This window comes from Cebus imitator, unplaced genomic scaffold, assembly GCF_001604975.1.
Source record: "Cebus imitator isolate Cc_AM_T3 unplaced genomic scaffold, Cebus_imitator-1.0 Scaffold106, whole genome shotgun sequence".
Lineage (NCBI taxonomy): Eukaryota > Metazoa > Chordata > Mammalia > Primates > Cebidae > Cebus > Cebus imitator.
The window spans coordinates 913,787-939,836 of NW_016107421.1; the positions used below are offsets into that span (position 1 = coordinate 913,787).

Consider the following 26,050-nt stretch of genomic DNA (forward strand, 5'->3'; position numbering starts at 1 on the left):
ACCACTTATACATCCATATAGGAACCACTTATACATCCATATAGGTACCACTTATCTGTCATTCCTCACATATGTCCTTGTTAAGTCCCCACAAAGACTCTGAGGCAGTTACTAGCATCATCCCCTTTTTATGGACAAAGAAACAGAGGTTCTCAGGGCCTCCTGCTCACAGAGCCACCTCTCCTCCCATGTCCTGCTGCGTCATTGCTGCTGACAAAGAGCCTGCCCCGGGGATAACTGACACTTGTCCTCCGTTCCAGTTCATGAGCGACCCGGTTCTGTACCAGGAGAAGCTGCTGAAGCCAGCGGTGGTGCTGCTGGAGAAGGGGGCCGACCAGGAGGAGGACGAGGCCCTGCGGGTGCTGTCCCTGCGTGCCCTTGGCAACATGGCCCTGGGTGCCCCCAAGAAGGTACCGTGTGCACCTGTCCCTGGGCCCAGGTCCCTGGAGCTGACGGTGCAGGCTGGGGGCTTCGGTCAGCCTCGGAGTGAGGGTGCAGGCTGGGGGTTGCCCATGCCCCTCCAGGTGAAGCAGTACCGGAAGGTCTTGCTGGAGAAGTGCCTGGTCCCCCTGAGGGAGCCCACGAGCACCAGTGTGACTGCTGAGGGTATGGACGCCCTGACCAAGATCCTGGCAGAGCTCCGAGAGCGGGATGTGGGGTCCTCTTTCGACGCCATCTCTGAGCGGTGCAGGATCTTCTTTGACAACGTGAGTCCGGATGAGAGCCTCCCTGAGCTCGCCTGGTGAAGGAGTGGGCATTTCTCAGACCCTAAGGAAGAGGTGGGCTCTAGAGCAGGAAGAGCCGGGGCTCCTGCTGGGCACCAAGGTAGCGACTGGCTGATCACGGGATCTTGTGAGATGAAAGGTTTTCTTCTAAGTTCCAGAGAATCAGTGCTGTCGAGTGAGGGCTCCTGGGTCCCTGCAGCCCTGCTAAGGGGGACGGGTGTCCCCCTTTTATTCCTTGCACCTACGAATACCCCCAGGGCACCTGCATCACACTGGGCCTCTGCCAGGCAGGGCTGTGCACTTGGATCCCGCACAAGCCCTCTCCCAGGGAAGAGGTGGGCACAAAGACCAGAGCAACACCCAGCCCCCTGAGGGCTACGTGATTCCCGCCAAAGGAGAGACTCCACCCTGATGGAATGATCCAGAAGGGTCTGCAGGGGCCAAGGCATTGCGTGTTCCTCGGGGAACAGCTGGGGTTTCACCGGGCGTCCTGCTGCCTGCACATCAGCCCGTGTCCATCCCGGCCACAGGAGAGCGAACTGCTGCGTCTGAAAGCCTTTGTCCTCTTTGGGAAGCTGGCAAGGGTGGTCGGGATGTCCAAGAAGCATTTCTTCAAAGGGGAGGTGAAGAAGGCCTGGATCCCCCTCCTGCTGCACTCCCAGGACCCCTGCTCCGACTCAGCCCAAGTAAGACGTGCCCTGGGCTTTGTGTCCCAGTCTGGGGCCCGTTGTCCCTCAAGGAAACAGATCCTTGGGTCTGCTGGCTCGGTGAGCTGCAGGCTTTTCTGTGCCTCAGTCTGAGATCCCCACTACCCTCACACAGGCTGAGAAGCGAGGCCATCTGAGATGACCTGCAAAGCCACTAGAGACTGCCTACAGACTATCATAGGCAGTCTCAGCCCACGTCAGGGGGCACGGGGTGGTGGCTGCCTATAGCCCTTCTCTGCCCAAACCCTTTCTTCTAGTGGATTCTGTAACTGGCAGGTCACTTTTGGGTATTAAGACTTAAAATACCCCAAAGTGGTCCTGTCCACTCCCTGTTCCTGTGGGGCAGGCCCATGTTGGGGGCAGCTAAGAGTATGGGTTGGGGGCGGGCCTGGCTTCTCCCTCTCCGAGGCTCAGCTCCTCTTTTGCTTTGGGGCAGGAGGAGGGAGAGGGAGGATGGATTTGTTAGCAAATGAGTCTTCTCATTGAGCTGATGCCTCTCAGACTAACCCTGGCTGGCTGGGGGCAGCAGTGGTCGCTGTCCGCAGGTTCCTCACTCCCTGCACAGCCCATGAGCTTGACCGCCCTCTTCTCTCCCTAGTCCTTTCCTACAGACTTGGAGTGTGGCGTCGGGAGGTGGGGAGGTGGGAAGTGGCTGATTTGGGGAGGTTCTGCCCTTGCCTATGCCTTGGGATGCAGCTGGCCCCACATGAAAGAAATTCAATGGCCCTTTTCAGCAGGTGCCTTAGACCCCAGCGCTGAGTCACAGGACAGGTTCCCTCAACCCTGTCACTGTGGGGGCTGCCATTTCCAGGTGGCCCTTATAGGCAGTGAGTGGTATTGAGAGGCATGCTCCCTAGACCTGGGCTTTGCACCCACCAGCCCAGCTTCCTGGCTCTGCCACAGTGTCCCTGGCAACCCTGGGCACAGTGTCACTGCTCAGAGGCTCCTTTTCCTTGCCAGTCCTCACCACCCTCTGTCTTCAGCCCACAATGTTCTTCCATGTTTTATCGACGGCTGTCCAGTGGGGTGGGGCGAGCTTCAGGGAAGGAACTAGGGCACACCCAGCAAGGTGACCAAGAGTGAAGGAAGGGCTACCGAGGCAGAAGCATTTTGTCTTCCTGCCCTGATGTCTCCAGAAGCTGGGGCCAGCAGGCTTGGTGACAATGCAGGAGGTGGTGGACTGGGCCTGGGAGGTGAGGACACGTGCCCCGTCCTGCCTGCTCAAGCCAGGCTCCCACCTCTGATCCCATTGAGGGCTGGGTCCCAGGCAGGGCTGCTGAGGGCATGAAGGTGCTGGCTGAGGTGACAGGTGGGGCTGCATCTGCCCCCAAGTGGCCTTTTATAAATGCACATGCAGTCATGTTCAAGCTGGAGGGGCTCAGGTCCCAGGTGGCCTCCCAGGAGCCACCAGCCCTGCCCTTCTTTGGCTTGGTGAGGATTTTCCAGGGCTGCCCACCCTGGCCTGGCTGATGCCTCTGTGGCCGTCCTGTGTCCCTGCAGGCCTGCATGGCAACCATGTTTCAGTGTGTGCACTTCTGGGGCTGGAAGTCCCTGGAGTGTCCCTCACGGCCATGTGATACCACTACCGATGACAAGATGACTGTTTTCCAGACAACCATGTGCTCCATCCTGGTGAGAAAGCCAAAGGGGAACCAGTCTGTCCCAGGTGGCCACACACGGGCTTGGAGTTGGGGTGGTCGAGATGCCACAGCTTGCTTTCTTGGGGCCCTACGTTTACCTTCCACACGTGCAATGTCGAGACCAGCACTGTGCAGCAGATAGAAGGCAAGCCACGTGCCTATGTCAGCTGCCTGTTTCTTTTAGTAGACACATCCAGAAAAGTGCAGAGGTGAAACAAATTCTAATTATTTCATTTCACCCAGATAACTAAAACATGATTATTTCAACATGTAATCAATATAAAAAACGATTATTGTGGTATTTCACAACTTTGGGGGTACCATCTTAAAACTCAGGGGGGCACTTTACACTGAATTCAGACCAGCCACACTGGAAGTGCTCCAGGGTTACATGTGGCTTGTGGCTACTGTGCTGGACAACACAGGTTCTCGGGTAAGATGTGACGTGTAAAATGCAACAGGGGCCGATGGTCCTTCGCTTGCCAGCTACTCATCTGCTGTGTGGTGCTGGGATGGTCGCTTTCCTTCTCTAATACATCTTGGTGATGGGATACTCTTGGTGAATGACAGCCCATTGTCAGAGTCTCATCCTCCAAAGTTGTGTGTGTCACTTACTTTTTGCAGTCTCAGAAAAAGCCAGCTGTTCTTTACAGCTTCTTGCTAGAAACAATGGTCTATGTTAAAAATAGCTTGTCAAGGATCAGAATCGCTGCTTGCAACTTGGCAGGTGAGCAGATGGGTATCTCCTGGCTCAAGATGGACTTTGAAAGCCATCTGGTCCACCCTGGGACTCGGGGGAGGGTGGGTCATGGGAGGGAGGCATGTGGCAGAGCTGGGGCCGGGGCAAAGGTCTAAGTCCTGCACTGCGCCTTCTATCCTGCTTTGATTTCGGCTTCCTTCTTGCCAACCTGGGCTCAACAAAATCCTTCATCAGTGTTCTCATAACATAAACCAAGTATCTTACAGGGAGGGCCACAGAACGACTTGCCTGCTGACCCCATATTCGTGTGATGAGCATTTCTTTGGCTATCATTTCAGGAATCATTATGAAGCAGATGTCCACACATTATCTGAAAAAGCTGGACATCCCAGCATTGCGGAATTGTAAGTAGCGGAGAGTGTTACATCTCGAGTCCACAACTCACCAACTAACTAGGGGAGCTTAGAGAAACAGTCTCAAGGGAAGAGCCAGAGGACCCTTTGCTGTGGGGTTTTTGGGGGTGGGAATGTAACCAGGCAAGAGAGAGAGAAATGCCCTGGGGAGGCCTTTCCAGAACAGCTATTCATCCCCGGGCTGTTTTTCCCATTTATAGCATCTTATGAAATGCTTTTGCCCTGATGTTGCTATCAGGTTCTGTGGGTGATTTCTGTCCCTGGGAGGGTGGTCACTGAAGCCCTGAGAGCTGTGCTGTGTGTGCAGAGCTCCACCTGCAGTCTTCTGGTTTCCCACGCAGGAGCTTCCCCGTCTGCCCCTGCCCACCTTCTGCGCCCTCACCTGCAATCGCTGCCCACGTGGTCCTGACTGGGAGGGGCCTAAGCCTTCCCTCTTTGTGTTCCCTCTCAGCCCTCCAGGAACTACAGCTGGACCCGGATCCTGAGGTCAGGCAGGCAGCCCTGGAGACGCTCAAAGTCCTGGATAGCTGTAGTCAGCACAGGCTTCTGGCTTCGCCTGAAGGAATGTCCTAGGTGGTCCAAATGTAAGATGTAAACTGTCTTCTTAGTGCCAAATGCAAGCCCTTATCGAAGTCGTTTGTAAGAAGTTTAGTTTGTAGGAAAAACATTGTGAAATAATTACTATCCTTTTCTTTCTTCCATTGAAATAAACCTCCACTGCCATTGGAGTGCAGGCTTGACTGTAAGGTGGTGATAGCCCAGAACCAGGACAGTGAGGCAAAGGTAACTTCAGGCTTAATGAGATTCACCCCCGCCCCCACCAGTACATGTTTGACAGACCCTTGCCTCAAAGAGTCGGAAACTAGCTTTGCTTCTTCACTCGTAGTTCACCCCCAGTTCACAGGCTGACAGTGTGCCTCAGGCCAGGCACTGTGCCAAGCGGCGAGGGGAGGCCTAGAGTGTCCAGTCTGCCTCCAGAGACCCTTCTTAAAGGGAAAGGCACCTGACCACAACACACATCAGAGGGAGGACTGCAGCCAGGGTGGAAGTGCTGCAGTGGCACAGGAGGGTGGGTGTGCATCAAGTATGGAGGCAATCCAGGGAGGCTGCATGGAGGAACTGACATTTATTCCAGGCCTACCCTCATCCTTCCCTCTGAGGCTTAAAGTTACCAAGTTTGGACTGTTGGAACCGGAGCCCAGTGAAGCCTGGAACATAATCTGGCTCCTGATCAAAAAGGAGAAATTAGCCCCATGTCTAAGAACATGTAGAGGAAGAGGGGGAGCGTGGGGAAGGCTTTTCCTAGGCTCAGGCCATCAGAATAGTCTAGGTGTCCCCAGAGCAGGTAAACCAGGACTTCCAAACCGTTCCCAGTACAACTGCTGAAGGAATTTACCATGAGGGGTGCCATCAGCAGGAGGGAGCTGCTATGCTGCCCCGGAACCCACCCATGCTAAAGCCTCTCTGGAACAGTGGTCTTCAGACTGCTTTGTGCCTCCCATGGAGCAAATGGTGAAGTGATTTCCTGTCAAGTGATGAAGAGCATTGCTGCAAAACAGGCTTGAACACCACTGCTGCAGTGGGGAGGGCTCACCACTCAACACGGTGCAAGGAGGCAGCTGTACATCTGTACAACTGGCTCTGCCTTCAGGCCTGTGCAGAAGCTTCCAGAAGGTTTATAGACCTAAATGGAGAGAGCAAAATTTAAGACAGTACAGTATTTTTGATCCTGAGAGTATGGTAGTTTTTCTTTTAACAGTAACAGCAGAAGCTGGAAAAAGGAGGAATTTATCTGCCTTAGTATGTTTAGCGTTGCTAAAACAGAATACCCACGTCTGGGTAATTTATACAGAAAAGGTTTGTTTAGTTCCCAATTCTGGTGGCTGGAAAGTCCAAGAGCATGGCGTTGGCATCTGCTCGGCTTCTGGGGAGGGTCTTGTGCTACCTGGAGATGCAGCAGAAAAGCAGAAAGGTGAGCGGGCAGGTGCAAAGGCAACTCGCTCTCCACAGTGAGAACTCACTCCTTCAAGAAGGCATCCATCTACTCATGGGGGTTCGCTCCCATGACCCCAAAACCTGCCACTAGGCCCCACAGTTACACCTGCAATTAAATTTCAAGACAAATGGCATCCAAACCATAGCACTGTTAAAATGCAACTTCCATACAACAAAATACCACAAAGTCAAATGACAAATCGTAGCTAAGTTACTTTCAACTTATATAAAACTGGATTGTTTCCTATCATTGGATCCAGAATACATCCGAATCAGGAAAAAAGAGGCAAATATAAAACCAGTGTCCTGAGGACATTTAAAAAGCCGGGACTCCCAGGAAGACACACTCAACAAGTTATCAAGAGAAAGCAAACGTGACGCAACACATTTCACACCTGCCAGAGCTCAGACTGGCAGCGATGATGTGGGGAAAGGTCCCTCTTATATTGCCAGGCATTGGGCAAACTGGAGCAGCCATTTGGACATAATTAGGGAAGTTCAAGGCACACCCATCTGTGACCCGTAATTCACCTCTAGATGTGTCCCATGCACAAGGATCATGGGTGTTTTGCTCCCGTTCAGACATCCAGGACCATAAACCACCTAGAGATCTCAAAACGAGATGCACACATTTATCAGCTCGTCACACGCAGTCTCTTGATGAAACAAAACTGTAGCATATGTTCAGTATTGTTACATAGTTAGAAACACAGAGACTAAACTCTGACAGAACCCTGGCCTCTCTACAGCCAGGCCTGGCCTGCCCAGCGAGGCTTCAGCAGTCTGCTGCGTGTCAGGGAAGGAGAGGAACAAGCAGTTCTGGGTTGCAGTGATGGTTTTCCTGAAGAGGAAAGGGTGGGTTGTATTGTTCTTAGGAAGTAGCAGGCCTGAGGGAAAGTTCCAGATCTGTAGGGGCCATCCTGGCCCTTGCCGAACCTGAGCCAGCAGTCCACTGTCAGCCTGTTCTTTGAAGAAATGAGCCTTCTGTGAGGTCTGCAGTGCCCAGCCAGGTTCTCAGCTCTCAGCAGTGGGTGCCCTCCTGACTGAGTCACAGGGTATGGATGGAACTGTGTCCCTCGAGTTCATATGGTTAAGCCCTAGCCCCTGACATGATGGTACTGGAGATAGGGCTTTCTGGAGGTGATTACGTTGAGATAAGGTCATGAGTGAGGGGCCCTTATGATGGGATTAGTGCCCTCCTAAGACACCAGAGACCTTGCTCTCTCCAGCCTTGGGGGACAGAACAACAAGACAGCTTTCTGCCAGCCAGGAAGAGTCCTTGCTGGAGCCCAACCATGCTGGCTCCCTTGTCTCAAACTTTTAGTCTCTCAAAACTGCGAGAAAATAAATTTCTACCATTCAAGCCACCTGGTCTTCAGCATTTTGCTACAGCAGCCTGAACGCACACACACACACACACACACACACAGGTAACATGGTCCCAACATAAGACGTAGGGAGATGGGATACGGGGCGGGGTGGGGGGTAATACCTGCCAATAGCAGGAGAGCCATTGCCTGGGGAGGCAGGCAAGAATGAAAAATGTGTAATTTAATCTCATTTTAAACCTTTCATTAAAAAGCAACCCAAAACACACAGGGCAATATATTAACTATTCCAGCATGAGTTTCACCAATGTATTCTGAATATGTGTAATATTTCATTACAAAAACGCCACCATGATATCCTGTCAGCAACAGCTCCGATAAGAATCATGAGGAGTCACGGGCGCTGTGGCTGCAGGAGTATCTAGGACCGCCAGGACTGTTGATTTTTCTTCAAGGGTCATTGCGCGCAGGGGCTCAAACTCAGGTTTCACAAGCAAACAATATTCTCTAATGAAATGGGAGACAGAAGGGAGGATTCTCTGGACACATCTAAATTTAAAAAAGAACACATGAGAAAAAGAGGCCTATCAAAGAGAACCCTAAAAATTCTAATCCAGCAACTTTATTCACATAATTTCTACAGCAAGAACTCGAGGGTCATCTCTGATGAAGCCAATTTTACTAATAATTGCTTTAGGGCAGAGAAGTCAACCAACTCCTCACATTGTCTCGAGAATTAAAAACAAAAATACAAACAGAGAGCAAGGGAGAAGAGAAATAACATTCCACGATAACCTAGCTACAGACTTTTAGCTTTGAATTTTTCTCGCACAATACCACTTTTCTCTTCCATCCTGTAAGATGTGTTCTTCTTTCCTCTAGGGAAAAAAAAAAAAAAAAAGACAAAATGATGTTAGCAAAATTCTACTAGAATTCCCAACACTAGCCACTAAAAGGTTAACTGTTTTCTACTTATTCCACGGCATATATAAAAATACTTACAAAAAATAGCATTACATTAATTAAATAAGTTATGTTAGAGAAACAACAAAAATGTAAAGGCAATCCCCCCACCCCATCCCACATACTCCCCCAAGACAGCACAAGCTGGTGGAGAAGTCCACATCTCACACCCTGGCCCAGGTAGCACTGCATAAGTGAATTTAGGAGTTCTAAGACTCCAGCTACTTCTTATCTATTAAATGAAGAAAGAACCTGCCCACTGGACAGAATCCATCTAGCCAAGGGGTTCTGGTGGGGATTAAGGAAGAAAAGGCGTAAAAACAGTTCAACATGGCCTGGCAGAGCCCTCAGATGTTAGGCATAAAAACTCCTTATGTAGTTGCAGCTCATGAAGATTTGGTCTTAAGAAATTTATCATTTAAGCAGGAAGAGCAGAAAAATATAGGAAACCAGTTAAATATGTTTATATTGTAGTTTAAAATGAAACCTGGGGTGTTCACGATTTGACTTGCTATCAAATTCCAGGGATGCTGGGAGGAGGGCCCTGCTGGGCCACCAAGGGCTGAGTCCTCAGGACGGTCCCTCTCCAGCCCCACAGCAATACAACCTCACACCATTCTCTGCAAGGCTGAGGCCCCTCCTGTGTGGCTGGGCTGGAATAAAGCCCTTTAGGCTGAGCAGGTGAAAAAGCAAGACAGGAGCCTCTGCACGGAGCACCAGGGCAGGACGTCATACATGGAAAGAGGACCTCAGGCGACTGGTACCGTGCCAGCAGATTATGGAACTCGGTGAAAGGCACAAGACAGAATCCCAGGGGCAGGACGATGGTAAAAGAAGAGCTGGGGCACTCTGAGAAAACGCAGTTAGGTTTAGACAAGCAGGGCGAGCAGCGCACAGGAGCTCTGCTGTGTGGGAGGCCAGGAGAAACCTCAGATCACTCTCTTGGCCAGGAGCTGTTGTCGGCGTAACGCTCCCCTTTCCACTGAGAATCCTGAGAGGTCATCCATTAAACAGAACGCATAAGCTTCGCTCTCAAAGCAGCCTCCATGCCATGAAGATGCGGCTGAGATTCTCAAAGGCTTCGCTACCTGTGGCTGAAAGTACCTGGCCAGTGGTTTGGTATGAAAACGCCAAGTGGGCACAGGAGCAGGGCATCAGGCAAACAGTTGGAGACCAAGACCCGAGGGAGAGACTCTGCTGTCAGCCATGCACTGCCAGGGAAGGAGCTCTGGGGGCCCTGCCCACACAGCGCCCCTGACCCTGGCCGGGGCCCTGCAGAGAGAAACCTTTCCCAATACCTGAACACTTACGTTCATCCGTCCTCAACCGGGAAGACAAATGACAATAAGGTTCGTTTCATCTGCTGCTGGTTAGCTCACACAGTATGACTTTACACACGGAAACGACTTAACCAAACCTGGGAGCTTCCAGAACTAAGCCAAGGAGCCTGAGCCAAAAGGTTTCTACCTTGTGCTGCTAACCTACAAGAATGGCCCGTGTCCAGACAGCACCCCACTGCAGCACCCACCATCTGCACCGTAGCACCCAGCATCTGCACCCCCTGGGAGGGTGCGGGTCACCTGCAGAGAGCAGGCAGCTGAGCAGTGGGTGGAGTCTGGGGATGCAATAGCAAAGAACTGGAAAGAAGGGGAGAGAATGCTGGCCAAAGGTCCCTGGAAGGAAAGGGAAGGGCTGTCCTATGGTAGACCCTGGAGCAGTCCCAGGGCACTGGGAAGACAGTGACAGTGAGAAAGGCACCAGACAGCTTAGGCCACAGGAGACTGCTGGTGGCTGAGAGTGTGGTCTCTGTCATGCGCAGGCTTCGAAGGCAGGCGCCACTGAAGGAACAAGGCATACCAGACCTTGGCTCTGAGCTGGATGGGCAGTTCGCAGGCCAAGTGAGCCCCGGGGGAAGAAACAGAAAATGGGACATTTATGGCAGGCAGCGTCCACCCAAATGATCTCAGAGAAAAGGCACATCACCGGAGTCAGGTACCACGCAAGAGGATACTGGAGACATCGCCTCACCTGCTGGAACCACAGACACACAAAACCCAAAGAAACCGGCCAAATCGAACCCACAGTCAAGTCCCATAAGCCTGTGGGTGAGCCGTGGCACTGAGCTAGAAATCACATCCTCCAGATCCCGGCTGTGGAAACAGAGCAGCTGTGCTGGGGAATCTAGCCCTTCATGCAACAAAGGTACCTGCCCACACTGACGGCCCCCACTAACACCTCCCTGCCCTCGTCTCTCAAGAAAATCAAAGGGCACACCTAGACTACAACTCTAACTGACATGATTCGCACAAATTAAGCTGCAAAACGAGGTGCAGAAGTCTGAACAGGCAGCACTGAGATGGTGCGCAGGGCGCCCCTCGCCCCTGTGAGAAAACTATGCTGGTGGCTCTCCCAGACCACTCTTGCTCTGTCCCTACCAGGAATCCAGTAGACAGGAAGTCACTCGTTTTAGATCAGTTTCACCTTACAACAGCTATTTTCTGAGTGTGTCCAATGAAGAGGTTAGAAAGGAAGGTTTGATAAAGATGAATCAGATGTAGTACGTGAGGATTTGGGGAAAAGCCTCTGAATGCACGCGAATGGAAAGTGCGTGAAACTTTTGCAAGAATGTCTTCTGCTCTACCTCGATGCATCTAACACAGAAAAACGTTCTTGATATAGACACTGATTTTACAGGAAGGAAGAGTGTTGGGGAGAATGCTTGGAAAACGAACACTTATGTAAGAATTTGGTTGAGATTCACTAAAATGGCACAAAGGTTCCTCCCATAAAATAAAAAGCGTCTGTCCAAAGAGTGGTCACTCACGCAGGACACCACATTCAACCAACAGAAACGCACCTTCCTGTCTTCTGAGTTGGGCTGTGAAGAGCTGCCCTGCTCTCCCGGTCTGACAGCATTGCCCACACCTGAGGCACCCTGGGCATCGGCCTGGCATCCAGAGCCCTGGGGGTCTGATAACCTGGGTCTTTTCAGAGGGAACTGATGGTCCCTCCTGGTGGCACAAGCAACACATGTAGACGAATGAGCCTCAACTGCAGTTGAGCCCAGTAGACTTTTTCTGCATCCAAGGGGGGACGACGGCAACTTCCAGAAACCCTGGAAGCGAGGGTCTGGATTTAATTTTTCTAAAGAGCTGTCTGCTTGATATCCAACTTCCATACTTGCTTTATCTGGAGAGTCTCCAATACATAAAGGCACCTTCATCCGCCCAGGGGATCTGGGGCAATACTTTTGATGAAGCTTGTCAAATTCTTCTTTTATTTCATCATAACGATTCCTTCCATGGCCTAGCACTTCTTTATCTGAGACAGAAAGAGTTTTGCTGGACGACACTGACTTTCTAACTATTCCAGAATGGTTTCCTTGAACATGAAGATCAGACGTCTGCTGCGTGCGAGCTGGGCTGTGTGTGGGGTTGGTCTCTGGAAGTGATGACGAGGAATTGCTCTTGGGCGGGTACCTACCTGCTTCCAGACAACTTTTGCCCAGGTTTTCAAAAGTCTCACTTAAACTTCTTGCTTTTGCTTTGCTGGAAGGTAAACTCAGCCTTCGGGTTTCTAAGCCCTGAAGGCCACTGGGGCTCACAGGACCCCCTCTGTATAAGTTCATGGCCCAGGAGTCCGGGAGGCCCATCTGGCGAGGCTGGCTCCTGGGACTCAGGCAATATTCCTGATGAAGCTGATCAAATCGGATTTCAATCTCCCTCTGATGGTTCGCTCCATGGCCCTGTCGTATTCTTGGTCTGGAAACTATTTTTACAGGAGAAATTAACCATTTTAATGTCCTAAATCTATTTTCCTTATCAAGATTATGTGTTGCACTGGAGCTGAAATAAGTCAAGGAAGAATACTTCGAGGGTGTCACTTTCAGCTCCTTCCAACTCGGATGTAACTTATGGATTTGGGGTTTGTTGACTTCAAGAAAAGCTTTTTCCAATTTTAAACCTGTCTTACGGCAAGAAACATCTAGTGATTTCTTGCAGTCTCTTAATGCTCCTGCCTCTTTCACAGGCTCAGAGCAGGATACAAAGCTCCCCTTGGGGCTCCTCTGAGAACATCTGCCTCCCTTGCAGTATGTTTTGTTCATCTTGCTCTTACATCTGTGCCTCTTCCTGGAGTTCCAGTTTCGCATGATGAACGTTTTAGTGGAGATGATGCTTGATGGCTTTGTGCTCAACAGCCGGCTCATGGAATGCAGCATCCCCGAGTACAGGTCACAGATGGTCACGTCGCAAATGCCATCGTCTTCAAAGGGCTGGCTGCTTGAGAAGCTGCTGCTACTGGTCTCATGTAGGGAGAGGCTGTCATTTCTAGGTACTAAGGCCATGTCTGTGGAGGAAGTATGTGGAGGATCCCATTCTCTGGGAGATGGCACTGGTTTCACTGGGTCACCAGGATTCTTCCTGGAGATACAACCGCGGTATCCTGGGAGAAAAGACACACATAAAGTAAAGGCGTGCTACCATTCTAAACCATCCATGTGCACAGAGGACAGAACTTAAGACTGGATCAGGACTGCGTTTTTTTAAGCAATAGTAAAAACAAAAACACCACAAATGTGTAGGAGTAGACACTTCTCAGAGATTTCTTTTTTGCTATCAAAATTTGATTTCTACTCTCCATTGTACATTTCCCAAACATGCCTTCCTTTCCCTCTGGGCTGTTTCGAAGATGGATGCCTTTTCAAAAGCTAATTAGACACTGAAAAATGACGACACTGTTCACTACAGAGATGGGTAGGGGAGAGACCTCTAAACAAACCTCTTCACAGAGCTCTGACTTCTGCATCATATTAAATGCCTTCTGGGGAAAAACCTTAAAATTGAATACAAACAGAAAAAATAAACCTGTATGTTAACCTGATAACTGAAAGAGAAAAAAAGAGTCTAAATACTCTGAATGCCTCTTAAAGAGACTGTCTAAGGATAGAAAGAGCTGCTTGGAAATTCTGAAGCTTGTTTAGATTGTTGAGAAGAGTGGTAGCAGGTGCTGCAATGCCAGAGTTATTTTGTGCTGTACGATTGACCCGATGAGCGCATGTTACGTCACTGAGTCTGGTGATAACTAGGAGAGGCAAATATGGCATCAGGGCAGGGGTGAAGAGCTCAAAAGCGCAGGGGGTTGCATCACACGACACAAAAGCCAGCCTAAAAGGGGCTCCCTGCCGGCTAAATCTGGGGCTACTTGAGCGTCAACTTGAATACTGGCAATGGATTGTAACATGTGAATTAAAGAACAAAAGACTCCATGAATTCCTACTGATTCTAAAAAAAAATAATAATAAATCAAAGCATAAGAGGGCACTAAAAGAAGGGGGAAAAAAAAAAGAACCAGAGGGGAGATAGCTCTTTTGAATAGAGGAATGCCAACTGGCATGTACCAAGGAATGGCAGAGACAGAAATGGCCTGGGCTGGAACCATCACTCGGGCGATCCTCAGTGCTGGTTCCTAAATCACCGGGTGAGAAGTTTTTAGAGAAAGGGTTCCTAGGAGATCACAAGGAATCACACGCAGATGACCCCAAGGAAAAAGGGCCCGTCGCAGTGAGAAACTGCGCAGTTCTCAATTTAACTCAATGACCACCTCAAAGTCACCAAGAATGGGACGGACTGACCAGACGTTCTGGGAGGACACGTCATCCCTGTAGTAGTTTTGCCAAAAATGTTTAACATGAACCTAACCACGAGGAAGCAAGTAGGTCCCAATTCAGGGACATTCTGCAAAACTACTGGCCTGGACTACCCAAGAAAGACGGTAATATGAAAGGTGGCCACGAGGGAGACAAGGCCAAGGAGCTGCTCTCAATGGCGCTCCCGCACTAAACGCACCGGTGGTACCAAGCTGAGTGGGTCTGGAAACGGTCAGACAAACCAGAAAGGCTGCAAAGGAAATCCCTGGCACAATGGGTAAAGCAGCACTCTATCAGTGGTCCATTTCTGGCATGTGTTAAGCGTATCGTAGTCACAAGGGAGAATTACCCGATCGATTCTTGGAGGTATGTGTAAAGCATTTAGGGATAAATGTGTACACAAATGCAAATAAATACACACTGTGTGTTCACGTGTGTGTGTGTGTGGGGGTGACAAAGCAAATATGACAGCATGTTAATTGTGGAACACATGAAGGCTGTTCATCGTACTATTCCTGTGCTTCTGGAGATGCAAAACTTTTCAAACTAGTAAGCTGGAATAAAGAGCAGACTTGCAAAGGAGCAAACAGCTCATTTTAAAACATCTTCATCTTCCTATGAAATGCAAGTATATCTCTAACAATTTATGTTGATGAAACACGACCGGAAATGATGGTGTGCCCAGTGTGAGCAGCGCTGAGGGGCCACGCAGCTCCAATGAAAGTGAAGGAGACATGCACAGTTCACAGTTTCTGTGTCACACTCACCAGGTGCAGGCATGGCGGGCGAGGCCAGTGAAGGGAGCAGAGTCACGCGTGCATCCTTTCCAGCTCTGTTAGCTGCGTACTGAAATCAGAGCCAGTGGTTACAACAAAAAAGTTGCCAGGTGTCAGCTGGGTACAAGGGGCTGGGTTCTCCCTTGACAATGCGACATCCCCAAGGATGGTGTAAGGAGCTGCTTCCCTTTCAACATGGACTGTGCATCTTAGCAGCCATGCTGACAAGTGTGTGAACATGACGACAGTGGCCAGCTGGGCCTCGGGCAGTGGAAGGAAAAAGTGTCCTAGTGAGATCCGGACACTCGGCGTGGTCTCTAGGATAGCTTCCAGCCACAGTCAGCACTCAACTGCCAGTTACTTCTTACCCTGGGGGCACTGGTAGCTTTGTCTACCATTATCCTTGGACCACAAGAACACCCAGAGGCCAGGTGGACAGTGGACAGAGAAGACCCGACAGAGCTGCTCCTAACCCTAATCTGTTCCCCGGATCAACACAGCAACCAAGAGGACACCATTTGCTGCCTTGGAATAAAGGAAAACGCATTCAGGTACATCCACCAAGTCAGTGGTCCTCAAATACAGGTTTTCCACTGGTCAGCAGCACGGTAGGAAAACAGATGCACCCCTGTGAGACTGCTGCCTTTCCTGGAGATGAATTTTATTCTGCAGTGTGTACTTCCTAGGTATTTGGTGTTACAATGTCCTTTATTCTATGATAGAGGGCACAGACCTTAAGAGAGGGGGCAGCGGGTAAGCATGCCCACCTCTCATGCCATCACATCCCCTGACCTCTGAACAGGTGGGACAGGTGCCAAGGGTCAGCCACCTCACGTTGCAGCTGATCCTAGCCTGGTCATACCAGGGAAGGCTGGGACTACTGCCTCCCTAACTATGCAGCTTCAAATCCCGGTCCAGAGGCTGGGGCTGCTCTTAAAGAGCCCAGGTGTGGCCCTCACAGACTTTTTTCTTTTGTGACAGAGTCTTGCTCTGTCGCCCTGGCTGGGGTGCTGTGGCAGGACTTCGGTTCACTGCAACCTCCACCTCCCAGGTTCAAGCGATTCTCCTGCCCCAGAGTAGCTGGGATTACAAGCGCTTGCCACCATACTTGGCTAATTTTTGTATTTTTAGTAGAGACGGGGTTTCACCCTGTTGGCCAAGCTGGTCTCGAACTCCTGACCTCAGGTGACCCATCTGCCTTGGCCTGCCAAAATGCTGGGATTACAGACCTGAGCCACCATGCTTGGCTGCCCCACTACATTTTTCTGTGAGCCGCCTCAGAACAGTGGGCAGAATGCCTCTGCCAGGGCTCCCGCCTTCCTGATGGTACTGCCCTGGGGGACCTGGAGATGAATTTTATTCAAGAAGAGCAAGTATCTCGGCATACGAATAAAACAATTTGGAAGTCATGACTCCAAATGCTCTTTACGGGTTCTGTATGATAACACTGTACCTCAATGTGTGATATAAAAACAAATACTGGGAATCAGATTACCTCAAAATACTCTGCACCTTGTAGCAGTATATCCACTTGGGTCAAGTATTTCCGTCTTAACTCATTTTTCAAAGGGCTTTGAGGCACTGCAGGCTGATCAAAAAAGAGAAGTCAGAAATTTTTAAGAGCTTTTGATCTTTTGGATTCTGGAACAAACTGGCAAGCTTACTAATGTACAAATCTTTACATGATTTTACTCAGTCACTTTCACCTCCATGATGTTATTGAGTCACTTTTTCATCTCCTGCTGTGTTAATAACCCAAAAGGATGTAAAAAGACAAAAAAGCAAAATAAAGCCAAGTCTGGAGAAGTTTATGACAGCATTTCTAGACAAGAAAAAAACATATATAACCATCTGAATATTCTTAGGTGAGTTCAGGACTCAAGTACTGGTAATAAAACTGGTAAGTTCATAAGAAATTCAGTGCTCCTGACTGGGCATGGTGGCTCACGCCTGTAATCTCAGCACTTTAGGAGGTTGAGGCGGGTGAATCACTTGAGGCCAAGAGTTCAAGACCAGCTTGGCCAGCATGGTGAAACCCTGTATCTACTAGCTGGGCATGGTGGGCACCTGTAGTCCCAGCTACTTGAGTGGCTGAGGCAGGAGAGCTGCTTGAACCCAGGAGGTAGAGGTTGGAGTGACCCAAGATGGTGCCACTACACTCCAGCCTGGGTGACAGAGCAAGACTATCCCAAAGAAATCAAAAACAAAAACAGAACTTCAGTGCTCCAGCTCAGGAGGCTGCCCTACCCCTCCCCTGCCAGACACTGTAAAGAGAAGGGCATCACCCTCCATCTTCTGCGGAGTGGGGCTGGCACTTTGGTTCTCGACTCTTGGCCCCACCCACTTTCCCTTTGCTGCCAGTCCCTACATAAGCCCTCAGTAAGCACCCACTTTCTCCCCCAGGGCCACTGACTTTTTCTTCTTAGTCACTGAAAGTCACACATGGGTGCCTGGGAAACTCTCTGTGCAAAAGTAGCAATTTTAGAGGAAAACCGTGCACCAGCTATTGTAGTAGGTGACAGGGGGTGACATGCGGGCCAGGAAAGACGCTCGAGCAGGTTAAGCTCTGTGTGAATTCTCATGTATCCCAACCAAGGAGGGTCGGAGGCACATCCTATAAGGAAATGGGTGGTTTCTGTGACCCTGGGGTATTCTAGGAAACACATTTAAATGACAGTTACTGTTTAGGTTAGTGATGGCTGCCCAATGAGGCAACACTGTGACTTGGGACTTTTGAGGGCAGACATGGAAATACTTCCCAGAGCACCTCTCTTTTGACCCTGCCTCTGTGGGGCAGACCGAGAGCCCTTGTGTGCTCATCAAGGCAAATGGCGCCCTGTCAACCACACTGGCAGCTTTATCTGCAGAGTGAAAATCATCAGGAATCAGGCTTGCACTGGGGGTAGAATTGGCTGCCAAGTGCTAGACTGAAAAGGAGTCACTTACCCGCTAAGGGAATCTGGACAGCATAAGACTTGGAAGTAGCAAAAGCCAGCCTCAGGAGAGGATTTCCAGAAGGGTGCAGGCAACGCTGCCCGCCCCAGGCCACATGGGCTTTGATGGATCCACCCCTGAGCCCCCAAGCGCCCCCTCTGTCCATTCATTATTAAAGGCAGGACTTACAGCTAAGGCCCAAGCCACTGACTCTTCCTGGTCTGAAGTGACATCGACATCACTGCTTTTTGAATCTAAAAATCAAACAAGTAAATATCAATCAGGATTTTTAGGAAAGAGTGCATTTTCCTCTCAAGGACGGTTTTGGTATCACATTGAGTAAGTTCTAAAGTAAAAGTCCCCATTGCTTCAAGGTTGCACCCACTGGAATCATCTGTGGCTGTCCATGGTTCTCACTAACACAGAGAACCCCTTGGAACGGGAATCTGCCTGGGGCCATGGAGTAAAGAAAGGCAGATTCTGCACCACCTCCAGCTTTCCAAGGCCTGAGCCTGGAAGTTGAGACGTTCAAGCTGAGCACCACTCAACAGAACTTACAGTGACCATGGAAAGTTCTCTGTCTGCTGTCCCAGGCCCGCCACTAGCCACATGGGGCCGCTGAACAGCTGGAATGTGGCCACTATGGCTGAAGAAACGGATTTTAAATTTTATTTAACTTTCAATTAATTTAAATATCATCATGAGGGGGCTGGTGGGTGCCATACTGGGCAGTACAGCTGTCAAATAACTATTTCCTGTGATTTCAAGCAGTTGGGGATATTCATGGACCTAAGGATTTATGGTTAGAATCTGGATTAACAGCAGTAACCACACAGCATCATAGGTAAATATCCTCATGAAGAACTTTCTAATTTCTACTCTGAAAGACCACCAGCTTCCCTTTAGCAACTCAACACCCATCACTAACTGTTGGTGTAGGCAAGGTGCCAGGGAAGGGGCTGGGCAGAGTGGACAGAGGCTCTGGAAGGCCAGTGTCCAGGAGAGATAGACATTTAAAGGCTAGTGACAAAAATGTTTCAGGGCCACAAACAGAGGAACCCAGGTCTAAAGAGCTTAGATAAGAAGGGGGGTCTGTTCCAGCCTGGGGATCACAGGGGCTTCCCGGGGGCAGTGAGAAGACCAGATTGGCAGGTCAGATGGGCCTTCAGGCGGCCATTCTGGGTTCTGGCCTTTTACCCCAAAAGCAATGGGAAGCCACGTGTTGCATCAGAGAAGTGGCCGGACCACATTCACAGGTGTGTCAGTGGGGCAGAGGGAGCCCGGGTGGGGATGGGGTCTGGTGCTCAGGGTGGACATGAAAGCTCACGAGGCACAAGGCACAGGACAGGGATGCCCTGGCCGTAAGGAATGAGGCAGAGGCTGAGCTGAAGAGGACCCTGGGTTTCTGGCTCACACTAGAGGCAAGATGGTAGGGGCCTGTACTGAGGTGCAGAAGAGAAGATGGGGAGCCTGTCTGCCGGGCTGAGTGTTAGCTGTGCCAAGTCTGGACATGAAGTATTGAAGCAGAGGGGCTGCTCAGCAATAACATGCCCTCTGTTGAGGTCTGGCTGGAGGTTATAGTCAGCATACAGTGAAGCCATGGCTCCACCTGGGTGAGGGGCAAAGGCGGCTCAGACAAATCCTCCAGAAAGGGCACCTGGCAGGGCTGCGAGGTGAGCAGACTGCAGACTGGGAAGGAAGAAGATGGGGGCGACCACAGAGGCCCAGGCCAGAACTTCCAGAAGGTTTAAATGCTATGGAGAGGGCAAAACCCAAAGAATAAAACCCAAAGAGTGCCAACAGGATTTAGCAACAGGGTTGTGAGAAACCTCATCCAGAGTTGGGCTTTAGAGATGGAGTCAGAATGGAATCCAGAGAGGAATGCACAGGGCTGGTGGGGTAGGGAATCCATGGCAGCAGTGACCTCCAATGGAGCAGGTCATCTGACTCTGGCTGTAAAGGGAACTGGACAAAGGAAAGGGCCCAGGACAGGGGAGAGCCATGAAGGGTCTGATGTGTCTAACGTGAATCTGGGCACATCTAAACACCAATGGATGGATCCAGGGAACAGAGGCTGAAGATGGAAGGAAGGGGTGAGGGACAGATTCCCGAGAAAAGAGAACAGGATGGGGCTGGGCAGTGAGACTGGCCTGGGGGAAAGGAAGGAGCCTCCTAGGAAGACAAGACGGGAAGCTTCCCTGTAGAAGTGAGGGTTCACAACACCACGCTGTAAGGGCAAATCTTAAATCTGGGTACTAATTTTTCACATGGAGGGACATGTTTATTTACTCAAGAAATACCACCTGAGTACCATTCATATGTCAGGCAACAGATATAACTGTGAGCAAGGCAGAGCTCAGAAGGAATCAACAGCGTACTTTAACATGATTTTAGTTTTTAAGATATAACTTAGAAAAAATAAAAACTTTTAATATTGAGGAATCTCGGCTTTCAGCTGTTGTAATAGGTGTGTCAGGTCTGATCCTTCCTGACCTCAGCTCTCTGACAAAGGCGACACTCACCAGCTCCCAGGACTGTGCGATGCGAGGGAAGCTCAGGAGCCTGGGCTGCGGCTTGCACGGAGCCATTTGTCTTGTCCATGGGCCTCACGAGGGAGTCCTCCGAGTGCAGAAGTTAATAAAGACATGGTTGAGTGACAGCACATTTCAGTCACTGTAAAGTCACAAACCTGTAATCCCTCCGTTAACACAGGCGACAGCAGGAGACTCCCACAAGGCTTCTCTTCTCCCTGCATGTCCCCTTTATGAGAGGACTCAAGTGCAGAGGAGGAAGCTGAGGCTCACTCAGGTTACACAGAGAGCTGCTACTTAAAAAGCCACTTGGAAGGTAGGGAAGGAGCAGGGAAAGTCTGGGGGCCCAGGCGCAAGCAGATAAGCTCACACCTCCTAACACTGGCCCAAGGATGATAGGCACTGGGACAAGCGAAAAACCAAACTGAAACAGAACAAAATTATCCTGAGGTCATCAGCAAAAACACAGAAATAGTCCGGTGGCCCCTGGGGGACTTCCTGTGATCTTTAAAGAATGTGATAGAGTATTAAGGCCTAAGGCCAGGAGGAAGGCCAGCATGGTGGCTCACGCCTGTAATTCCAGCACTTTGAGAGGCCGAGGCAGGTGGATTACCTGAGCTCAGCCTGGGGAATATGATGAAACCCCATCTCTACTAAAAATACAAAAAATTAGCTAGGCGTGGCAGCGTGCACCTGTAAACCCAGCTACTCAGGAGGCTGAGACAGCAGAATTGCTTGAACCTGGGAGGTAGAGGTTGCAATGAGCCGAGATCACGCCACAGCACTCCAGCCTGGGCAACAGAGTGAGACTCTGTCTCAAAAAAAAAAGGCTGGGAGGAGTCAGTTTAAGCCTAAGTTACAGTCACAAGGGCAGCTGCTTGTCCTGACCAGGAGCTTGCACCTGGTGGGCAGGGGTGGGTAGGTGGCCACACTCCTGGGCGGGCCTGCTCTCCAGCATGAATAATCCCAGCGAATGGCACTGGTGGGTTCTCGTTAGCGAAATTCAAGCACTCAAGATACCAGACTGGTTAAAATATTAATATTTTAGGAACCACCCAGGCTTATAAAAACAGGGTAGTGAGAAGGTGGTAAGGCCTATATCATTAGGGATGGTCTTCAGGTGTCAACTCTGAGGGTTCAAGGGACTTGGGGCTACCCATGAGCACTCTGGGGTAACTGAAGCCCACTTCCTGAATATCAGAACCTTTGCTTCCGGTGAAACCATCACGTGAGCTAGAGTTTACGGGGCTGTGCTGTGGCTGTGTCTGAGGCAGAACCTGGTAGGAGAATCACGGAGAAGCAGACGATCTACACCAACCCCGAACTACCTGGCAGCTCTGATAGCTACAAACAGAGTCCAAGTGTGGGTCATAATCAAACCAGCACAGGTCAATGCCTGGCCTGGCAGGGCCCACTGCCTCCCGCAGGCTCCAGGGCAGCAGGAGCACCCAGCTGTCCAGGAAAAGGCGAAGGTGGATCTGGGCGCTGTCACCAACAGCAATTACAGTGAAGTCAGAGATGTCCCAGCTGAAATCTCAGACTACACCCAGTTTCCGCCTAATCCCAAGAAAGGGTCTGAATATTCTGGAGATCCAGGTAGGGGTCCTCCTACATTTTAAGCAAAAACCTTAAATAAATCTTCAAATGATGAGTGAACATCTCTATTATGTATAATTAAAACAGTCCATATCCTTTAACCCAATAATCCTACTTCTCAGCATCTACTGAAGATGGTGCATAGCAGTACTGGGAGAAGATAAGGACCGGGATTTTCTCTGAGAACCATTTCTAACAGGGGCTTTATAAGTAAAGTTTCATTGGAACACAGCCACGTATACTCATTCACATATTTTTTTGGTCACTATCCCCCTACAACACAGAACTGAGTGGTCATAACAAAGACCATAGAGCCAGCAAAGCCTAAAATATGTAACAACTGACCTTTTGTGGAAAAAGTGTGCCAACTCTTATTTATAATGAAGGAAGCCACAAATAACTAATTGCCTACCAATAGGAGAGCAGTTAAAAAAGTATAGTTTTAAAAATAATGATATAATTTTATAATTATACAATCGTTGATGAAGAGTTCTCCATATATATTAACTGGAAAAGTGAGATTAAAAAATGCATTTGTAAAAATGTTATAGGGAATCACGTTGTACTAAAATAGCATTAGGGACCATCTGTGCATAGAGAAATCAGCTCATTTATGGAGTTGTATGTACTTATAACATTTCTATGACTAGAATAATTAATCAAGAAGATTTGATTTCAAATTTGTTGTTAATATTATGTCACCTCGACCTTGATGTTTGCATTCTTGGACACAGGTTCCTTGACCTGTGACCACGGGGAGGAACCATGTGGCATCTGAGGGGCAGTGATTAACTGAATGCCAGACAACCTACAAAAGGGCTCCTGGGTGTCCCCGCAGAAAGGCCAATAGCACCTTCCACTAAAATAATGGGTCTCAGAGCTGCAACACCTTTGGATCAAGTAGGTGGGGAAACCCAGGTCTTTGGAAGGTAGAAAAACGCTGAGGGAAAGATGTGTGATCCTCCACACCGCACCCCCCTCATCTCTCTTCCTCCCCTTTCAAAAGAGGAAGGGAGGCATTTTTTTTTTTTCTCTAGAAGGAACTGGATTTGGTCTTTTCTGTAAGGTCTCAACACAGCGAGCCCCTCGCTGGGACGGCACAGTGGCCAGCTGGGGCTGGTCCAGCCTCTGCACGCGTGTTATCAGAGCCCCTCGGCCTGTGACACAGGAAACACAGGGTGACAAAAAAGGCCAAACTTTACACAGTGCCTCCTTGCACTGGACAAGCAACAGCAAAAACGCTTCTAAGTAAATCCTTAAAAACAGAAAAAGAGTGAAGTCAAGATGAGAAAAAGTGCTCCGTAGTGGCCTCCACATAACCTCAGAGGTTGGGTACACCCACAGCTTTATTCACATCAATACTCCTCCACAGCAAGGTTATGTGGCAATAACACTTCACGTTTCATACCTGGATCTCTCCTTTATTTCTTTCCTTTATTAGTCTTCCACCCCAAATTCTCAATCCTGAAGAAAAGAAACAAAAACGACCATTTAAGTAATCCTGAATGCCAAATTTCTGCTCAATCTGTATTCACCGGAAGCCAAAGTGACAGGCGAATGAAAAGGTATAATATTAAAACCAAGCCGTTTCTGATACCCCACTGTTGTTCATCATGGTAAAGTTCCAGGTTTTTAAGGCAAATTTGTCGTTCATGGAAATCTCTCCCACCTAATAGGCAGTGGCTCATTAAATTATATCATTAGCCAAAAAAGTCAAATGTAAACAAGGAACATATATATGACAAGGACTGTTCTTAAAATATATAGAGAGGGGGCAATCTACATACTATATATAGTTAGCACTTTTTGCAGACAATCTCTATATCCGATATACAGCATCGTGAATGCTTTCTAAGGGCAATTTACATGTTACACAGAGACCAAAGGGTAACAGAGACCTGCCACTGGAATATTTTAGTTTCTGCCTGTGTAAACTTTTCACCCCAGGTGTGCCTGGATTGGCTATAAAGGCAGAAAGGTAGGATTTCTTTTAATTAAAGGAACAGATCTTGTGAACCTTTTGTGCCTGTTTACTACAACATAGAACTTGCTCTGAGGTGTTTTCATTAAGTGGTAATGAGTTAGTTATAAAGCTAGATGGGAAGAATTGACCCCAGGCAGTGCAAAGTGTCACCAGCTATTTACCAAAAAGAATCCACACGATTTCAGTCCGATTTAACAGAGTGCCTTCTTCTCCCTATTCAAGTACTTGGAGCTTCAGGGAAGACAGTTACTACTCCAAGCTAAACAGGGCAAACAAGCCGATGTTAGTGTTCCTCTTCCCAGAGTTTCATAGGGATTGTAAGTAACTGTTACAATACCCACACCCAGGAGATGTTACTGTCATCATCCTTCCCATTTCACAGATGAGGACACTGAGAGCAGTCCAGCTAAGCAACTGGCCCAAGCTACCACGGTAGGGAGGTGGCCAGCAGGGATGCCAACCCGGCAAGGCAGAGGCATGTGAACCTGGAGGCAGGCACCTGTCTCTTCAGGAATTGCTTTAATAAGTAATTCAATTAATTCGCAGGTTTAAGGGCACCAATGTTTTAGTTCCTATTAGATGAACAAAGTTTACTTCATAATAGAGCAGGGAAAGGGATTTCAACTACTCCATTCACACTCTTCACCCGAATACTCAGAAGGGGAGAATGATCCTTACCTTGGGGCGTCTCGTAGGTCAGCGTGGCCATTTGCACCACCGGGGCGTCCTCGAAGGGCTGGTTGTACTGCGAGGGAGAAAGGGGCTTCCTGTCAGGTCCCAGGGCTGCGAGGAGCCCCAGACCCAGGCGGAGGCGGCGCCAGCCCGCGAGAGGCTGTTAGTCTGGTCTGGGGCGCCCCAAACAGTCTCTACAGCGCAGCCCCAACCCCGCCTCGCTCATCCCTCTCAAGATCCCCCAGCCCCACCAAGCCCTTTTCTCTGCACCCGAGCCCCAGTCCCGCTTCCCTATTCCCGACTCCGGAGGCCTTCCTCCACGTCCCGCTCCGAAGCCTTAGGCAGTGCCTCCTTCTTCCCTCCCAGAGCCCCCAGCTCCACTTCCCCCTTCTCTCCGCAGCCAGGCCCCAGCCCCGCTTCCCCACTCCGAGCCCCCAAAGCCCCCTCCCCTTCCCGTTCTGCGTTCTCTCCCAGACTCACTTCGCCCCGAAGGCCTCCCCTCCCGGCGGACCCGTGGGGGCCTCACCTTCTCTAACAGTCGCTGCATGCGCCTCTGGAAGCGGCGGCGACTGGCCCTGAGCTTCTGCAGCAGCGCGTCGTCTTCCATGCCCTCGTCCTCCATGGCGCACGGCGGACCCAGCTGCCGACCGAACAAAGACCTCAGCGCCGACCCAGATCCCAGGGCCCAGAGCGCCGCAACTCAAATAGGCGACTCCGCCCTTCCTGCCTTCCTCTCGGTTTTCTATTGGCTAGTGCGGAGAAGCAGGGCGCTGATTGGGTCTTTCAAACATATTTGCGTCCCTCCTCCCGGCCAATCCGCGCCCGAGCGTCCAGCCACGCCTCAAGGAGCCCGCAGGGCGGAAAGGAGGGAGGGTCTCCAGCCGCCGCGGCAGGTGGTGGTTGCTCGCACAGCTCTTGAGCTTATTAATCAGCGGTGCAGCGCGAGATCCGGTGGGATGCATGTTATGCGTGACTTGCTCTGGGTGTCGCCGCCAGGAGGGGGCCATCTTCCTCACCCGCCCGCCTGGGATCCCGGCGCGGCTTCGAGGGCAGGGGCCTACCCCAAATTACCAACCCGGAAGGAGGCAGGATGGCGAATATTCATCTAGAAGGAAAAAATAAGTCTCAACGAATGACACATTTAAAGACGCTGACAAATGCGATACACATCACAAAATCCAGGAAAATACTTTTATTAACCCACCTTTTCCCCCTCTGTATTTTTGATTGCATACTCTGCTTCTTCATTGATATTAATCTTGTAATGTTTTCTCCAGAGAGAAGAGCAAGATAAATCAGCCTTTAGTATGGTTGACGGAATTTGTGATTGACATTTTAGGAAAGTTTTATTCAGCTTGATTACTTAACCCCATTTGTGTGCTTGTGCTGACTTGATTACTATAGCCTGTGATTGAAAATAATTTAGCATTACAGAGCAC

The 26,050-nt window shown here is 49.9% G+C and overlaps 2 protein-coding genes across 3 annotated transcripts in view; one reads left to right on the top strand and one right to left on the bottom strand.

Moving 5' to 3' along the window:
* Nucleotides 1–4,915, top strand: part of MROH2A (maestro heat like repeat family member 2A) — a 57,526-nt gene extending 52,611 nt beyond the window's left edge. The window contains exons 36-42 of the mRNA XM_037741750.1: nt 261–410; nt 525–707; nt 1,256–1,411; nt 2,933–3,064; nt 3,697–3,799; nt 4,111–4,176; nt 4,637–4,915. Of these exons, the coding sequence (XP_037597678.1) occupies nt 261–410; nt 525–707; nt 1,256–1,411; nt 2,933–3,064; nt 3,697–3,799; nt 4,111–4,176; nt 4,637–4,758 (912 nt within the window). The 3' untranslated portion in view covers nt 4,759–4,915. The remainder of the gene's footprint in view (nt 1–260; nt 411–524; nt 708–1,255; nt 1,412–2,932; nt 3,065–3,696; nt 3,800–4,110; nt 4,177–4,636) is intronic.
* A 3,178-nt stretch (nt 4,916–8,093) lies between these two features.
* On the bottom strand, nt 8,094–25,319 carry LOC108310645 (Holliday junction recognition protein). 2 transcript variants are annotated; one of them, XM_017537710.2, is made up of 9 exons: nt 25,138–25,319; nt 24,618–24,684; nt 23,364–23,419; nt 20,351–20,447; nt 18,018–18,082; nt 16,390–16,482; nt 14,886–14,964; nt 11,329–12,914; nt 8,094–8,386 (listed from the first exon to the last, which is right to left on the bottom strand). In XM_017537710.2, exons 1-9 carry the CDS (start codon nt 25,231–25,233, stop codon nt 8,318–8,320), a joined length of 2,208 nt encoding a protein of 735 aa, XP_017393199.1. In that variant the 5' UTR covers nt 25,234–25,319; the 3' UTR covers nt 8,094–8,317. The 2 variants fall into 2 exon arrangements, with proteins under 2 accessions (XP_017393199.1, XP_017393201.1); XM_017537712.2 differs by having other exon boundaries at nt 8,308–8,379.
* Nucleotides 25,320–26,050: the final 731 nt, after the last annotated feature.

What these genes read in the sequence shown, in the direction of transcription:
- LOC108310645 (XM_017537712.2), bottom strand. Translation starts at nt 25,233, where the DNA reads ATGGAGGACGAGGGCATGGAAGACGACGCGCTGCTGCAGAAGCTCAGG. An exon ending in TGCAGCGACTGTTAGAGAAG is followed by an intron (nt 24,685 to 25,137) that starts GTGAGGCCCCCA and finishes TCTCCCTCGCAG; the next exon opens with TACAACCAGCCCTTCGAGGA. An exon ending in CAGTGGCTTGGGCCTTAGCT is followed by an intron (nt 16,483 to 18,017) that starts GTAAGTCCTGCC and finishes TTTTTTGATCAG; the next exon opens with CCTGCAGTGCCTCAAAGCCC.